Consider the following 14,478-nt stretch of genomic DNA (forward strand, 5'->3'; position numbering starts at 1 on the left):
ATTATTTTTTCATACTTTTTCGTGTATTTTTAGTATCCATCGATACTATTCAATAACATTATTTTTTTCAGCCCTTCGTTCTAAATAAACCTGGCCGACAATGGATATTTGGTGGTGACCTCAGTAGAGTGGAGGGTCGAAACGTTCGTCAGTATTGGACTTTACTTTTTAGTGATCTTTTATTATTTGCAAAGGCCTCTAGGGATCGTGTTTTGTTCGTTATTGAAGACCCATTGCCCCTGTCACATATAACAGATATGTTTTTCAACGTACGAAAAAAAGGTAAAAATTCGAATGTAATGAAGAGAAATACTATATCTATATCTATATTTTCTTCTCTAATCATTTTCGAATCTGAATGTATCTAGATATCAATCGATGAAATGCACCTTACGATTCTTTTTGAATACTCAGATACTGAATTCAGGATAACAATAAATCCCGAGGGTGAGACTGCAAAGAGTCCTACAGTTCACTGCGGTCCTGACCTCACAAGGACACCTAGGAAAAACTCAAACAAAAAAACTGTGATTCTGAGAGCTCCCAATGCTGAACTGAAAGCCGTTTGGCAAAACTTACTTCAACGGCAAATGTGAGTACAACTTTTTTAGAATTTTTCATTTCGCGAATATGTTATGTATGAAATAAATTCATTTGGATTTTGAATTCAGATTCAATTGTCATTTTCATAGCTCTGAATTACTTAATTACCTTACTTGCTCCCAATAAATGACTGAATTAGTTGGAGGTTTTAATTTGATGCATCTGTCCGTGACCTTACCAGAAGTATTTTTTATTCTGACCCTTCGTTGAATTCTTTATAAAATTACTGCAAACCATGTATTCCTCAATTTTGAGAATTATTCGAAAACTTCGAGAAGATACTGATTTGGAATATTAGCAATGCTTTTTCAGCTTTGGATCCATCCAATGATCATTTTTTAAAATGGTTTTCGCATTGATGTTATCACTGCTATTTTTAGTACACCGTGTTTGGAGTCTCTTCATGCTAGTCCGTATTAAAAAGTACTCGTAGACAATTTGAAAAATATATTTTGGCGAAAGATCAGAGCTCGGTAATTGATAGAAAAATCCCAAAATTTAAAACGCATGAATGAAATATTTCAGAAATCTGAAATCTGAAAATCTGAAATCCGAAAAGCCCTGAATAAGGCTTTCCGAGCTTTTGTCAACCAGACGGTCGATCTCCTATGTATTCTTGATTTTCCATTAGAACTTTTTTATCAAAACTTCTTCAGAAGTTTATATCGCCATATTTACAAAATGATGCAGAAGTAGAGAGCCAAATTGCTTTCACCCATCACTTAGAGCTTGTGTATTTAAAAGCCATTTCCATCAAATACCCGCATCATATCGTCATTCATCTATAAATACTTATCAAAAACTTTCATTTCCGTTGATGTCACATGCCTTCCAATTCTGAATGACATGTGACCAAAATAACTGAACTTTCCATACCCAATATTTCACAGAACCACTTCCCAAATCGATATTATTTGAATCAAACTAGTCAATACTCTTTGGGTAAGCAATTATTATTCAGTTAATCCGAGTACTAATATTTGCGAACTAGTCTATTTAAAAAAATCACTATTTGTGATGTCCGAGTTAGAGCAAACTCAACTACAGCTGCTGGACTGACTCATGGCCGGTGAGAGGCCCCTCCCTCAAGATGAGCAGTAGATGTGTAGAAATTTGTTATCAGTCTGTAGATTATTCGAGCCGTGAACATCCAAATTCAGGACCGTATTCCGTTAAAGATATTTCGAACTCGTGAAATTGTTTCTGATATATTTAAATATATAGAGAAAAAAGACGTCGGGGGTACTTGACATTCCATTAGATAAGTTGTATGAAAGAATGATTGCTGCAACAGGTGTTTCAGAAAGAAGTATTCAAAGAATTGTTACAGAACAAAGGAATATAGAACGAGGTGCAGGTTCTTCTTTTAAATCGACAACGAAAATAGGAAAACGGAAAATAGGAAAAAGCCTAAAATCGATTTAGACAACGCAGATAAAAGTTTGTTACATATAATTATTATAAATAGCAGTTATAACACTGACAAAATTGTGCCTACAATGCTGAATATTTTAAGAGAATTAAAAGAAACTGGATACATAGAAGAAGAAGATTCTCTTCGTGAAGTAGTTGAATTGATGGGATTCCGCTGGAGAAAAACGAAAACAAATAGAAAAATAATAATGGAGGGACATAATATTCATCAATTAGGAATAGCTTTTTTATGTGTTATAAAATCTCACAGACAATTAAACAAAAAGATTGTATATAAGGGTGAAATATACATTCCTGTTTCACATACCGTTGTTACTTGTTGGAACGACAACTCCAATGAAGGACTAGCTAGGCCCATTTCAAAAGACAACGATCAATTATTGTTTATGCTGGCAGCCAGACGGGCTTCATTCCCAATGCTCAACTGATGTTTAAATAAAATTAAAATACCGGATACTACCATCACGAAATGAATTTTACCAATTATAAAAAAATGGATGGTATAAAAATCAATTCCTAACCTACCTCAACGTTCAGTCGTGGTTATTGACAATGCGCCTCATCACAATGTTCATAAAGATAAAGTCCCGACTTCTTACAGTAGAAAATGAAATATGATAGAATGGCTAGAGTCTAAAAATATTTATTTTGACACAAATAGATCAAAACCTGATTTGTACAACCTTATTAAATTCCATAAGCCAAAATATGAAACGTTCGAGATAGATGAAATTTTAACTCAACATAGCCTTAGTGTCTCACGCTTACCTTCCTACCGCCCAGACTTTAATTCCATGGAAATAGTACGGGCATTACTAAAGCAATAATTTAGTGCTGAAGAGTGGAAGGAACGCTGTGATCACGCGAAAAAGTGGGAAGAAAAATTCTTGGAAGCAGAACCTTTCATTGATGAAGTCACGGAAAATCTGATTAAAAATTTAGGTGAAGATTCTAGTTCCGAAACTGAAGAAGAAAATGGTGATTGTGATTCTGACAAATTTCTTGGACTATTATCATTTATTTTTTGTTTAGTTCAAATAAAATAGTCATTTATCATATAAAATTATCATTATTAATTTATTTGTCATAATATCAAAGGCCATTTTAAAATTAATTTATTATTCACAATAACATTTTTTTCCAGAATTTCGCTCTTAGAATACTCGGATTACCCGAATAAATTTTTTCATTATCTACTTTGACTATATTTACAAGAACCCAAATGGAAAAAATTTCTTTTGATATTCACAACAAAATATAATTACTGTTTTTCTTAGAATATCACACTATTCTCAGAATATCACAATTATTCGAATTTGCCTTTATATATACCTACTGCTTTTTATACGGGGTGTAATATAAGTACGTTGAAATATTCAAGTGACGTATTCCTGAGACAATTTTAAGAAAAAAAGTCTATATGAACTTGAGTCCGAAAATGTTTCGTTTCGGAAATACGAGGTGTTGAAATTGAATTTTTTTGTTCGCTTCTTGAAAATAACTCTCGCAAAAAATAAGTTATTTGCACGAAATTCAGTACCCGTGGTTTTTTTGATGTGGGAAATCATAATTTCATATTAATTTTCATGTAACATCTAGAGGGCGCTGCGTACGCTGTTATTATTTATTTCAAATTGCCTTAACTTTTTTGACAGTAAACTTTTGGTACTTTTCATGAAAAAACCTGATTCCCACACCTTTTCCAAGTAAAAAAGGTATATCTCCTCAACAACGCTGAAGGTGATCGTTTTCGAGATATTTAAAACTTTCTATATCGATACATATTACTTAACTCCTAGCGCGCCAAGTGAAGTTGCTGAGAACATTACAAAAACTAAGTATGTGGTGGATCTCGTCAAAATAAACAACTTTTCCTATAAAATGTTTAACGAAAAATGATTCGTTTTCGAAATACAGATAGTTGAAATTTTTCAAAACATGGTAGGTTTTTGTCATAAGTTTTTTGCAATTTTAGTTATTTTCATCAAACTTTATACGCAGTATACCCGTACAGACTTCTTCTGAACTGAGCATTATCGAACTGCTTATTCAATCCAAATTAAAAAAAAATATCAGGTTTAATTATTCAATTAGAAAGTGCTACATTTCGGAGTTTCTAAAAAAACCAATTCGGAGAAGTACTATGTTATTTATTAGGAAAATAAACATATAAAAATTGAACGAAACAACTGTTACAACAAATGTTCAAAGTGACGACCCCCAACAGTAATATAAGCTTCTGCTCTCCCCATCAAATAATTCCGCACCCGTTGAAAAATGTCCGGAGTGTTTCTTATCGTTTCGCAGCAAGCTAAGATGCGATTCCTCAACATTTCCCCGTTTTCAATGGGGCTAGCATAAACTGCTGATTTTAGGTGTCCCCAAAAGAAAAAATCGACGAAATTGAGGTCCGGTGACCTCACGGACCAATGGTCAGTGCCTCTTCTTCCTATCCATTATTGGAGATACGCTACGTCTAAAAAATGTCTTGCTATCACGCTAAAATGAGCAGGAGAACCATCGTGCATAAACCAAGTGTGATTTCGGAGAGCAATGGAAACATCTTCCATGAGTTGGAGAAGCTCGTGTTCCAAAAAATTTAGGCAAGCATCTCCATTCAAACGGAAGGGGAGAAAATAGGGCCCAATTAAATAATCCCCAATTATGCCTACCCATACATCAAAAGAGAATCTGTCTTGGAAATGAGTTTGCCTTATCGCTCAGATGTGGTTGTTATGAAAGTTCATGATACCATTTCTTGAAAAATTAGCTTCATCTGTGAAGAGGATTTTCGATGTTTGTGTATGTTGTTCGACTTTTATTTGAAAGCATTGAGCAAATTCGATACGTGGTTGGAAATCACGTAGCGTAAGTACCTGGACACGCTAAATATGATAAGGATATAATTGATGTTTCTTTAGAATTCTGTAAACTGTCATGAGACTCACATTTAAAGTTTGACTGATTTTTCTTGTACTTGTCTCTGGATGTTCATCAATTTCTTCGAGAACCGCCTCCTCCAATTCTACAGTTCTTGTAGTCCGTAGCCGTCCTACTGCAGAATTTGTTTCAAAGCTTCCAGATTCGGAAAGTCGCCGGAAAAGATTCGCAAAAGTCACGCGTTGGGGATACCTTTTCTGATAGATGCGTCTGGCTTCTCTTGAATTTCCGTCATCCAAGCTGTATGCAAAAACCATATAAGCCATTTCAACTGTGAATTTGTCAATTAATAGTTAAAAATGTGACGGCGAACTTCTATTTTTATAAACAAACTTTCATATCCTACTCGATTTAATTAACTTAATTTGCAAGCAGAGAGTGACAAAAATTATTGAAATCAAATTTGGCTATAAAGTTATATGCACCGATATAAAAAATTGTAAATATCTCGCAAACGATCACCTCCAGCGTTGTTGAGGAGGTGTACCTTTTTTACTTGGAAAAGGTGTGGGAATTAGGTTTCTTCATGAAAAGTACCAAAAGTTTACTGTCAAAAAGTAAACGCGCCCTCTAGATGTTACATGAAAATTAATATTTATACTTATTTTTTGCAAGAGTTATTTTCAAAAAGCGAACAAAAAATCCAATTTCAACACCCCGTATCTCCGAAACGAAGCATTTTAGGACACAAGTTGAAATCTACTTTTTTTCTTAAAATTGTCTCAGGCATACGTCACTTGAATATTTTAACGTACTTATGTTACACTCTGTATACCTACAAGAACCCAAATTGCATTTTATTATCCATTTATTGTTTACCCCATGATCCGTACTACGTAAAAGTGCAAACAAAAGTTTCTATTCACCTTTTTCTAGTATTTTCTTTGTCATACATCGACCCAAACTTTACGCAGATACGATTTCTCCCACCGGTCATGACTCAGTCTGGTAGCAGTATTGTAATCTTTCAGAATACGAATCCTCCTCAACCATGACACCTTCGTGGTATAAAAAAAAAATGAACATACACTGTCCGTTCAAAAAATAGGGTGAATTTTCATTTTTCTCAAAAGATACATTTTCTTCGATAGAAGAGAATCGTGGAACACGCAAAACACTTCAAACTTTCATGCCTTTTGTCAACAAACCCAACAAGTTGAACAGCAAAAACTATGAACAATATGATCGAGATGAGTATAGCAACATAAAAAATAAATATTGATCGCTTATCGAATGTATGTAGACGGCGCAATTGGAACATTTACCTTATTTTTGAACGGTCCACATACATCAAAATCCTTTTTGGAATGGCGATTCTTATCGGGTCCAGAGAGAAATGGCATTACTTTAAAGATGTTTCCATTCAAAAGATCACATTTTTGAATGTAACATAACCAATGTTTCGAATCAATATCTGTCTCGGATGTAAAGTTGACTTTGAAGTTTTTCGACAGAAGAAAATTCGTCGCTTTCTTCTAGTACTTCCATCCTCCCAGATTCCAAGAATGTATTCGTCAGTAGAGTAGATCAATATTAGTTCATCAGTTTGAGCTGCCATAAGCATACATTAGTTCGTAGAAATATTACAAACTTAGATCGGCTATCATGTAAAAGTTTAGAATTTCGTTAAGTACAAATAATCATGAGACAATTAATGCTGATTGAGAGATATTGACCTAATTTCAAAATGAAACTTGTTCACTGAATAGGTGCAATATTTGATCTGTAACTAAGTTACTCTCCATACAAAATTCGATACTTCTAGCGCCACCTTCAACTATTTCTTCACCAGTTAATTTTTCACGAATTCCAACATTTTTTTAAAACTTGTGACTAATCTCTCTTCACTTTTAATTACTTCAACCCATCAGTGAATAGATATTGAGTTAAGGGGTTCCTTTTTATGTACTTTTCAATTGTAACGGTAGTCGGAACAGTTGGATAGATAAGCATAACCAATTCTTTATCAGAGTCACTTCAGCACAAAAAGCTGTCTTCGCATATACTCGATCCTGTTTTTTTCATATGCCACACATTTTATATTACGTTATAATATATTCTTGAAATGAATATGATAGAAAATAATCTCCACTTTTATTGAAAACTTCATCGGAAGAGAAAATAAAGATGACAATAGCGATGATAATAGAACATCGTACTACTAATATTCAATATTTATTAACATTTGTCGATATATTTTCGAATCTCGATGAAAAATTCATGTTGGCAACAAATCATCATCAAATGCACTTTCTACATTTTGATAAAAATGTTGAAAGTGCCATTATCACCATTAAACAATTTGCAAATCGTGCTTTAGAGCGCTTCTAAGTTGATGATAGAAAATATAGGTAGAGAAATTCTAATAAATTAGATAACTTTTTCGTCAAAATTCCGAAATGTAATCTATATATGCGTTACTACCCTGAATATAAATATGATTCGAGGTGAGTCGAATTGAAAATAGTAGTTCATGTTTCAAACATTTTTGCTAAAAGTCATCTCTCTGGTTAACAATATTTTGAGAGTTTTGCATGCAAGATATATTTTTAGATCTATGTGAGTTTATTCAAATAATCTACATAGTTTGTAGAATATTCTTTAGTCTTGATGTACTGACAGATCGTGACAATAATATCCTTCAACTTTTCAAAATAAAAAAAAAATAATCAAATAAATTCTTGAAACTTTGAAAAAATCTAACAACAAAAATCGAGATAATAATTGACAGGAAGTCAGCTTACTTATTCAAATATATGTATTATTTTTGATTATCTGACATGTCGTGATCATATCCTGTACCCTAATTGAACGAGCTATTAGGTTCATTCATTTTGTTATTGAACAAATAAGCATTATTGATTGGTTGAACAATTTCCCAAATTCTTCAGATGAAAAAAAAACCCCCATGATAGCCAATTAATTAATTGTTTTCAAAAAGACACTGTTTGCCAATTCCCAGGAACTGAGTTAGCACAATGTGACTGTATCTAATTGAGAAATAGGCTGGTAGTTTATGACTGAAGTTTGAAGTTAGATCAAAGTATATAATACCAATATTGTTTTTTTAAGGCGTAATATATTTCAATACCTTAGGAGGTTAGAAAAAATCATAACATGTTGAGAAAATTCAAATTATAAAATATTATATGTAATGGAGGAATTCATTACATTCTTAAAAGTTGTAATGAACTCATTTTCATAATCTTGCGACAAGAACATTCACTTATATGCAATCTTCTGAAGTATGCCTCCGAAAGCGATAACTATTGCACCAAAAATTATTTCAAAATTGTAGAGATATTATCACATCACTCACGAATATTTCTAGAGATTCAAACAAGAAGTAATTATTCTGAAATGATCATATTTGAATTGAACTATATAACAAAATTTATCACTAATAAAAATATCACGTATTACTCAACTTGAGTCGAAAGGATTATGTAAAACCGTCTTTCTAAAATGTATGCCCCTCATATTCAAACTCCATTACAAATATTCCTCTTTTCTAGCCTTCAGCCAATATTATTCACTGTTGAAACAAAACACAATAATAACTAGTCTTTTTCAGATATCACTCTCATAAAAAGGAAAGGTCAAGTATATATCATGAAATAACTCTCTTATTCCTCGGAATATTTCAGATGCTTAATTAATCTGATAACAAACATTATGTTGGAACTTGTAGTTTTTCCATATTTTAAGTCGAGTCGATAGCAATTCACTCAAAATATCAATACTGCTATTAGTATCATCAAATTATTCTTCTTTAAAAGAGCCTTATGATTAGATGTATTCAAAAAACGCTTCATTGTGAGATTTTCACTAAACAATTTTACAAAAACGCAACACGGGTTTCGCCATACAATGGCTCCTTCAGGCGTGTCTTTACTTCACAATAGCCTTGTGATCAGATTCACAAGGCTATTGCTCCTCAATTCTATAGGATATAATTCAATGCTTGAGAAATGAATAGTTTCTTTTTTATTCTAAAAGTTTCAATGAAGAAATTCAGTATCACCTCTAAAATGCATCCAAAAAACACAATATTCTGAAATAAACTCATATCTAATGAATAAATATAAAAATAAAAAGGATTATAGTATCATATGATTTCCGAAAAATACACTATATTGGTGAGTTCTAGGAATCAAATGAAAAATACTTGTTTTTTAAATATCCACAATATACTACTACTTGTAATATGTGACGCGTTTCGCTATTCCTATAGTTTTTCCAAACAAAAATGGTATTCAGTAAATGTAAACATATTTATGGTAGTTTTAAATTAGTTAAATAGAAGGAGGTGTTTATTATAATAGGGTAGCCTGATAATAAACAGGTAGTTTGTTTAATATAGAAAATCCCTCCAGAGTAATTTCACAAAGATGCCTTCAGTTATATTACATATTTGCAATTAATGATTTAGGAGGTTAAGGAGTGATGAAAGGTTAACATCTAACTGGTCATTTAGTGAATTATTGGATTATTTTTTTGTTGATCCTGATTTTTGTGAGTTTTCGATTTAAGTTTCATTGTTTTTATTGAATTTGCCCAAATCGTTGCTTTTTTTTATGAATAATATGAGTTTGATGATTTTACATATGAAACTGTAAATATCTCGATGGGTAACTGTAGGTTTCTACAGTTCATAAGTCTTTTCAACATATTACAAGTTTTCATTTTTATATTGTCCAACAAATTTGGTCAATACTATACAATGCATTTTTTTAATGTCCACCTCTCTTTTATTTTTTGAACGTGTCAACTCAAAAAATTTAAATTTGGGATCATGAAATTAATGCAACTTTCAAGATGGCGACTGGGCGCCATCTGGGAAAAAAAATTAAATGGGAAGGGGGAAACTCGTGACACATCATTTTGAAGCTCCTGACGAATACTTCACAACCCTAGAATATGAAGTCAATATCTTCACCTACTACAAAATGTCGGAACATTTCATAATTTCCTGAAAACAAACACATTATTATCGATATTTCTAGAAATTTTTTTTTATCTGCCATATGGCAATTCCAACAACCCGATAAAGAGGGTTAAGTTATTTTTTGTTTATGAAAACGAAAAAAAATGTCAGTACGACAATGAGCATCATTGTTCAGTTAGAATGTTCTCATTTAGTTTTCGGTTTTACAAGTGTAAAGGTACCACGTCAACAATCTCTAAAATGGTTAATTCTGGTCCATTGGAAAAAAATTGAAGCGATTTTTATTTACGGTGCGACATGTAACTTTCACGAGAACGAAAGGACTTTCAATGAACGTTTTCCGAATCATCCTATCTGTAGAAAATATTCCAAATTCACAACTACCGGTAGTGTACATAACAAAAAGCCCCCACGTAATCCGTCCATTCCGGAAGAACAACAAGTGCAAATAATTGGTGATATGGTAGTATATCCTGAACAATCTACTTATTCCGTTGCGAATATTTGTGAGGTGTCTCCTTCTAGTGTGTGGAGACTTTTGAAGAAGAATAGGTATCATTCATACAAAATTGAAATGGTACACCAATTAACTGAAGATGACCCCGATCGAAGAACAGAATTTTGCGAAATCATGACGGAAACCATTGCAAGGCATCCTACCTATCTCCACAATATTTGTTTTGGTGACATTTTTTTTAAACGGCAATGTTCACAGACAAAATTGCCGTTATTGGAGTAACACCAACCCTCACGTTTTTCGGGAAACACAAACCCAATATCCAGAAAAAATTAACATTTGGGCAGAAATATTGGGAAACCATATTGTAGGACCTCTATTTATTGATCAAAATTCAACAGGAGAACTGTATTTGAATATGCTGAAAACTACTGTTGACCCTCTCATCACTGAAAACATCGAAGCGGATCCTAATGAATTCAAAATGGATATTGTACTCCAACAATATGGAGCACCACCACATTACTCCAGACAAATAAGAAACTTTTTGGATACTACTTTTCCTGTTCGTTGGATTGGCCGTCGAAGTCCTACAGAATGGCACACCCACTCGCTAGATTTGACACATTTGGACTCTTTTTATGTGGCTATCTGAAGCAAAAGATGTACGAAACCGAACCTGCTTCAATATTGAATATACGGCAGAGAATAATAAATATTTGTAGAAATAGTGACGTTACTGTGTTCGACAATGTTCGGCGTAAAATATCAGATAGGCTGTTCATATGTCAAGAAGTTCTAGGCAACTATTTCGAGCATCTTCTGAACTGACCTCAAGCTTATTACCTTATATCATATAATTAAATGTCAATGTATTTGGGCAATTATTCGCCATTTTGTAGTGGTTGAAGATAATGACTTCATATTCTAGGGTTGTGAAGTATCCGTCAGGTGCTTCAAACTGATTTGTCATAATACCCTACTTTCCATTAAATTTTTTTCCAGATGGCGTCTAGTCCCCATCTTGAAAGTTTTATCTGTCAATTTCACTTCGAAATAAAGTATTCATGCATTAATTTCATTATATCAAATTCCAATTTTTTGAGTTGACCCGTTCAAAAAATAAAAGGGAGGGGACAATAAAAAAATGCACTGTGTACATACATATATTAATTCTCGAAACATTGAAAAAGACATAGGTTTATTGGTTATGTTCAACACTAATCTAACCAACCTTCAATCATGAAACTAGAGCTCTTTGATCATTTTTTAATTTTTTTTGATACAGTTATCTACGTCCCTGGGAATTTACACTCAATGATTATGAAAATCATTTTATTTTTCAAAATTATAATGTGATAATAAATTGACAAGTTTTGAATTGGGAATATTTGATAGAACAAATACTGCTCCACAAATTTTCCTAAGGACCTCGATTTGTTCTCCAAACTTTTCATTCAAGTAAATTGAAGTTCACTAACCTACATCCTGTTGGCTTATTTTGATTAAAATAAATCACAATATCTTGTTAACCTAAGCAACTACGATCATTCAGTACATTAACGTTAGTTTATTATTGCGCACGCAGCTTTCAATTGAACTCAGGCATGGACGGCAGCTCAGTTAGTTCTCCACTAGAATCCCCCGAAGCTCCAATAACTTCATCCGTGGTCACCTTACAGTCTGCAGAGTCGTTTTCGATACGTCGTCAGGTGCGTCTCGTCAGCGAAAATTTAGACATCAACCAACCACACGTACAAACCCAAATCTCCCTAGACAAAACTCCCGACACTCCCAGCGCGAGGATTTCCCAAACGTCCTCCGAACTCGACAGTTTCCACCGAATTCCCAACCAGATATCCGTTGATAAGACTCCAGATACTCCCAGCGCTCAGGTCTCGTCCCATTCCTCCTCCGAATACTCACAAGCATTCACGTCCTATTTCACGTCAGAGGCCAGCTTGTTGCCGGTGCCAAGACAAGCTTTTCCCGAAGAACCGTCTTCTCCATCTGCTATTCTGACTCCTAGTACCGGGGTTTGTTCAAATACCGGTGGACACGTTGACGAAAACAACTGTTTCGTTTTTGGAGACGAGCCGTGGGATATTTCCCAGTTCGACTACGACATGAGCTGTTTGAGTATTGACGGCTTGTCCCAAAAGAGTGACACTTGAATTTATTCATAGTTATTGAAGGATCAGTCAACAGGCATTTTCCCTTTCTATTTTTGCAAATGAATTCAATTGTAACAACTACAAAATAATCTATTTTCAAATCTCTCAGTCCAGTTGTTGCTATTCAAATTCACCACAAGGCAATTTTTCATGTAATTAACGTGATCTCACTTCTGAGCACGTTGAAAGGCAGGACCTTCCTACATTTCAAAAAAAGACCTTTTTCAAAATAATTAATAGCAGATTTCAACCCATGATTTTTCCATTTCAAACTGGGGGAACATCTATGAGTAAATCCGACCAAAAACTGGCCAAAATCACAAAAATACACAAATTTTAAATATTTCACATTTCGCAAAAATGTTACTTGAAGAACCTAAGTCTGGGAATGAATATGTCTTCGAGAACACAAAAAAAATTACCAAAAAATTTAATTTGTGCCAGATTTTGCGAATGTTCGCAAAAAATGTATCGTTAAAATTGACTTTCTAGGTGCATCCCAGGGAGGGTTCAGTTCAGTGGATTTATATCTTATGTCTTCAAGGCCTAAAATATATGACCTTCTTGAACCAAAAAATATGTTATTTTCGAATCGTGTGTTTCGCAAATAACTTGAGAGTATTTTTCAAAATATCAATATGTCACCAACATATTCTTGTAACTGGTAATTAAATAATGTTCTAGCTCAATAACGAGTCGAAATATTCATTTTGATTCGTCATTTCCTTATATATGAACATTAACAGCTGAAGTTCACAAGAAAACAAGTAAAGTAATTGAATTCATGATGCCACAATTTTTTTTTTCAAAAAATCGGTTTTAAACGGGCGCGGGCGTGGGGATAGCGGCTCTGAGCTCGCGCTTCTAAAAAAATGACTTCAAATTGCGGCACTCAAATGAAAATTCCATATTTTCGGCAATTCTGAACCAGTTTTGATAATTTCTTTATTCTAGAGTAACTGGTGAAAAAAACATGAGACATAAATAATTGTAATAATAATGGAACTTTCTTTTGTATGCACTCAGACTAAAGAACTATCTTGGTATAAAAGCGTATTATTGATTACAAATTTATATAGTAACTAACTACCAATGAATTTGACTGCGCCGTCCTTTACCAAGATTCGAATGTATTATTTCCATTTTGAAATGAATATTGAACCTTTTCTTACAGCTTCACTTGCATTATTCAGGAAACTTTGCTGGTATCTTTATAGAGATTGAATAGAATTATTTGTAATCATGTATTCAAAAAACACATTTCAGTGAGATATTTCCACTCAAAGTTTTACAAAACCGGGACATGTGTTTTGCTATACGTTAGCATTTTCAGGTGTATTGTGTTTCTTGAATACGTTATAATAGATTTTCAGTATCGGTCAGTTCTTGTTATGTCATTATAACCCTTGAAAGTTATATGTTAGTAGCAAATGGATAACTTGAAAATTCTCCAAGTTGCAAAAAATGCTTCGATTATAATACAAATTTGGACGCCATTTTGAGGCTGAAACAATCAAAAAATCGTTATTACGTTGTGAAGTAGTTAGGCTGCTTTTCAATAGATTTTAACTCTGCTCCGAAACCGAACCTCACCTCAGCAACCTCAGAACACACCTCAGAAACTTTTAATGCTTCATGAAGTTCATCTGAGACCTTCTTTGGAGTATTGTTTTCATGTATGGAGCTCCGGCCCTGAAGCTGCTGGATTCCATCCAGAAAAGAGGCATTCACCTGATTGGAAACACGAACATCACTTGCAACCTTGATAGTCTAGAACAGGGATCTCCAAACTACGGCCCGCCAGTGTCATCAATCCGGGCCGCGACAGCCAATGATTTACTGTCATCAATCTGGCCCGCGACAGCCAATGATTACCTAATTGTTGTGACTATTGCTGTGATAAGTTGAAGAAGAAAACACAG

The 14,478-nt window shown here is 33.6% G+C and overlaps 1 protein-coding gene across 3 annotated transcripts in view; it reads left to right on the forward strand.

Moving 5' to 3' along the window:
- Positions 1-14,478, forward strand: part of PsGEF (Protostome-specific GEF) — a 199,928-nt gene that overhangs the window by 138,537 nt on the left and 46,913 nt on the right. For all 3 annotated transcript variants that reach the window (XM_074177906.1, XM_074177905.1, XM_074177907.1), the window contains exons 13-15: positions 72-282; positions 415-592; positions 11,971-12,094. In XM_074177906.1, coding sequence (XP_074034007.1) covers positions 72-282; positions 415-592; positions 11,971-12,094 — 513 coding nt within the window. The remainder of the gene's footprint in view (positions 1-71; positions 283-414; positions 593-11,970; positions 12,095-14,478) is intronic.

This window comes from Leptinotarsa decemlineata, unplaced genomic scaffold (assembly GCF_025532065.1).
Source record: "Leptinotarsa decemlineata unplaced genomic scaffold, Ldec_3_MD MMD2_tig00003335_RagTag_RagTag, whole genome shotgun sequence".
Taxonomy (NCBI): domain Eukaryota; kingdom Metazoa; phylum Arthropoda; class Insecta; order Coleoptera; family Chrysomelidae; genus Leptinotarsa; species Leptinotarsa decemlineata.